Source organism: Poromitra crassiceps, assembly GCF_964638095.1.
Source record: "Poromitra crassiceps genome assembly, chromosome: 10".
Lineage (NCBI taxonomy): Eukaryota > Metazoa > Chordata > Actinopteri > Beryciformes > Melamphaidae > Poromitra > Poromitra crassiceps.
The window spans coordinates 36,518,863-36,523,462 of record NC_139631.1 but is presented as its reverse complement, the minus strand read 5'-3'; the positions used below and the strand labels follow the sequence as shown (position 1 = coordinate 36,523,462).

The 4,600-nt window shown below is 43.5% G+C and overlaps 1 protein-coding gene across 1 annotated transcript; it reads left to right on the top strand.

The window, feature by feature from the left end:
• Window positions 1-1,149: 1,149 nt before the first annotated feature.
• Window positions 1,150-3,087, top strand: tbx3b (T-box transcription factor 3b; the record flags this gene model as incomplete). Its single annotated transcript, XM_083645419.1, has 4 exons — window positions 1,150-1,466; window positions 1,790-2,057; window positions 2,590-2,736; window positions 3,007-3,087. The coding sequence occupies 4 exons, from the start codon at window positions 1,150-1,152 to the stop codon at window positions 3,085-3,087; spliced, it is 813 nt and encodes a 270-aa protein (XP_083501545.1).
• Window positions 3,088-4,600: the final 1,513 nt, after the last annotated feature.

The following is a 4,600-nucleotide window of genomic DNA, read 5'->3' as shown; positions in this document are numbered from 1 at the left end:
TGTGCAGCAGAGGATTTTTCACAGCAAAGACTTAGCAGACACCAGATGTTTAGAACAGCAAGTGTAAGGATATGTACAGGTGCAATCACTGTCAACAAGTATCAACTGGTGATAGAGAGCAGCATGACGGGGGGCCTTTTACTCACAGGAATGTGTATGCTTCCAGCTCCCCATGCGGACACAACACTGGACATCAATGGTGGTGGTGGTGGCAGCCATGTATGCTGAACCTGCCGCCCTCACTCACTGAGAGTGTTCGCTGGGACGTTCCTGGGCTGTCATGGGCCATTGAGCAATAAAATGCCTGTAACCGAACCCAGGGCCTAATCCAGCCTGGACAATCGCTGGCAGAGCTCTCGTCTCCACGGAGCCCAAACCCCCGCAGACCCTGTCCCCGTGCAGCGGGAGGGCCGCGTCGGGCCCCGGAGCCTCGTCAAAACCGCAGGACGCTGGAATGGTGTGGGAAGGCTGAAACACACAGAGGGAATGTGCGTGCCAGAATTTAGGGTTTGTCACTCATATTTCATGGATGGCGCAGTTATGGTGTTCATTACAGTGTTTATAGGGGCTGATGAACATCTCAGATGGGGTAAGACACATAACAGCGTGATCCTGAAATACACTGAGGAGGAACAAGCACCAGTGAGTCCACTATAATCCCAAATAGTGATAAAAGCTATGTTCTGCAGGTTGGTGCATTTACATTATGGCCTATTTGGTTGTTTTCATTCATAAAAATGTAGGATTTCAACCCCAAATTGTCAAGGAGAGCTCCATCAGCAACCGGAGCACCTTGAAGCAGGATAGTCCTGCAGCCTCCCCTTCGCAAACTGCATACCAGGGAAACCCCACCCACTGCTGGGTGTCATATACTGAGTCCAAACGTGTCAAGGAGCAAATCACCTCGGACACAGGCTGGGAAGCAGCTGCATGGACGCACTGCGTGGACTCGTTTTTCTAACATCCACAAAAGAGGATAATGTTGGACTTTGAAGTGATGCTGCGCCCTTCAAAGCAGTTTATTGCCTCTTAAAATGAAGATGCAGAAACATTTGCCTCGCAGGTTTCAAAGTGGCATGCCGACAAGATTGTAACCCGAATAGAGTCGTGCGTAAAAGGAAAAAGTTCCTCTGTATTATTTTGGAGACCATGCGCAGTTTCTCGGAGCCGTGCGTCCCCGGGGATGTGGCCCTTCACGGCACCACCATGCTGGCCGGACCCCCGCTGTTTCCCGCTGTCGCGCTGACGTCCCGCGGATCAAATCTCTGCAGTTTGGATCCCGCCGGTTCCGAGCCCGTGATCCATATACCGCCGTCGGAGCTGTCCGCGCCCCTCCGCGTGCCTCCGGGCGCGCTGGGGAGGGGGGACATGGCAGACGATGACCCCAAAGTTCATCTGGAAGCCAGGGGGCTTTGGAGACAGTTCCACACATGCAGCACCGAGATGGTCATTACGAAATCCGGGAGGTAAATATGGGAAAAGTGGCGCAATCTCTGTTTTTAATGCGTCAAAGTCAGTGTTTGCAGTAGAAACCACATTGGAATTGGCGGACAAGAGCTCAAAAACACAACACCGCACAGATAAAATTATGGCAGTACACAGACAGTATACATAAAAAATGACTAGATAGCTCAATTTAAAGAGTTTTTTTTTTAACTGCATGCATAACAGTTTAGTTTGAGACAGCAAAGAATTACCTATAAAACATAACATGGGATAAGTTATCTCTGTGCAGCTAGCTCTGAGTAGGGTACATTTCACTCATGGCTGTGTTCTCTCCTCCTGGCAGGCGCATGTTTCCGCCGTTCAAAGCGAGGTGTACCGCGCTGGACCCCAAAGCCAAATACATCCTGCTGATGGACATTGTGGCGGCGGACGACTGCAGATATAAGTTTCATAACTCCCACTGGATGGTGGCGGGGAAGGCGGACCCCGAGATGCCCAAGCGCATGTACATCCACCCGGACAGCCCGGCCACCGGCGAGCAGTGGATGTCCAAAGTGGTCAACTTCCACAAACTCAAACTGACCAACAACATATCTGACAAGCACGGATTTGTAAGCTATACATTCTCACTATCTGGAACGAAAATTCACTAGAATATCCCCTATAACGGTTTCTAGTGTTCCTGTGCCTTATAGTCCTGTATGCCTGTCTATTGTAGCCTATATTGATTTAACCACACTTTTTGGTATTTTCATTTTTCGTTTATCTCCTATGACCTATGGTAGGCCTATATTGCTATAATATTCGTATACAATGTTATAGCTTACATACTTTATAATAGTGATATTATGATGTATGTATGCATGTATGTATGTATGTAGGCTATGTATGTATGTATGTATGTATGCATGTATGTATGTATGTATGTATGTATTGTAGTTATGGATTCATTAATGTTTAAGTTTGCACATCTAACATGCATTTTAGGATATAACCACCTAAACCTCACATATTGGGTCTTAATGCTATTTGGCTATTCTGAGTATCTCTTTAAATGACTTTCTCCACACTGTATTTTCCCAAACCTCTAGTAGCCTACTGCCGTATTAATTTTAATGCCATTTATAATGTTCTTATTTGCAGACAATTCTCAACTCGATGCACAAATACCAACCGAGGTTTCATGTCGTAAAGGCAAATGACATCCTGAAACTGCCTTACAGCACCTTCAGGACCTATGTGTTCTCTGAGACAGAATTCATTGCGGTAACAGCTTACCAGAATGATAAGGTATAGGAGCTTTACTACAAACTACTTTTACTTACAATCATTACACCATACACCCCAAAAGACTTCACATACGCACATGCATTATGGTTTATTGTTGACCTATAACTTTACAAAGGCCAGAGAAGATGGCACAGTGATTTCTTTGGTTTTAATTGGGCTATATAAAAGTAGTTACAGTTTTTCTATCAACGTTGAAGGGGAAGTCTACACTTCCGAGCAGCTTTTTGGGTTGCATTATATTCTTGTTTTTTTTTTTATTATTATTTTCAGATCACACAGCTGAAAATAGACAACAATCCCTTTGCTAAGGGATTCCGAGACACAGGCAATGGGAGGAGAGAAAAGAGGTAAATTTTTATCTATTTCACCTTAATGCATCTTTCTGCTTTAGCTTTGGCCTCTAATTGACCCCCAAGAAAGCTTTTTGCTATTTACTTTATTGGATATTTCATTACAACACTACTTTTTAATTTTAATTCCTAAAAAAACGTCTTGCTATCTCAACTTTATGTCAGACATGGCTGTGTGAATGTTTGTTTTGTCTTCATAAGTGTCTTCCAGATGGCATGACACTCATAACTCAAATCATTTGTGCAAGATAATGTGATTTGATTCATTTATTTACATGTTTGTTTGTTTGTCTGTCAATTATTTGGGCTAATTCTGAAAACAACAGAGCAAAGGCGCATAATGGTTCAGCAAGCATGCATGCAAAAAGTGATGCTGCTTTGACAGAGGCTATAGGTCAACTTTTCTGGATAGCAAAAGCTTCAGTGTTCAATTTAGAGTGTAACCAAACTGTGTTTCGATCAGTCCATCCATAAGAATTAATTTAACACTAAATGTTGAACAGCTGCCCCTGAGCCATATCAGCTGTAGGAGTGAAAAAAAACACATGTCAGGACTATGTGTAATGCTTTCATCTGCTGCCCTCTTGACCTGTATCTGATAATGTTCACTAAGCTGAAAACAGTCACTTCAAATCATTAAGTTCCCTTCTTTTGTGACACTAGGAAATTACAACACGCATCACAAAAGTCAAAAGAGATGCGGATGAATGAAATGAAAGCTGTGAGAGATTCATCTCTAGAATATTCTGAGAACTCCAAGTCTTCAGGTAAAATTTCCCATTTATTTATTATTGATTTCACAGAATATATATATATATATATATATATATATATATATATATATATATATATATATATATATATATATATATATATATATATATATATATATATATATATATATATATATGCCTATATTGGGGTTATTATTGCAACATTTTGCAAGTGTACAAACATGAACCTAATTCTAACATTCATATTCACATTTTCTTATGAAAGACACCCACGAAAGTGACAGTGATCAAGACTGCAATGGTGAGGACAATCCCGGACACGACGTGCGTAAATCTCCCAAGGAATCCGAAACTGAGCCAAACGTCTCCATTACGCACGACGCAGAGAGGACCGTAAACACCCCGCACGGGACACAGAGAGAAACTGATCCCATACAAAACCATCTCAGCGATGTCATAACCGACGCAGGGGGCTGCTGTGCACCAGAAGACCCGGAGCCGACCACACATTTTATGGATAGGGAACAATTACGCAAATTACGCAGCGGTTTTGCGCACAGCTATTTCCATCCACCGGATTTAACCATGCACCTGCACGATCTGAGTATCGCCAGCAATCTTTTCCATCCCGCCCAGGTCAACATAGGAGGAACGTTATACGGTTATGCGGCGCTAGACAGCGCGGTGCCGCGTGGAGTGAGCATCATGTCACCTGGCAGGACTCCAGCCGCTCCAGGGTTTCCCATGAACCTTCAACGCCACGCGTTGGTGCAGGTAAAC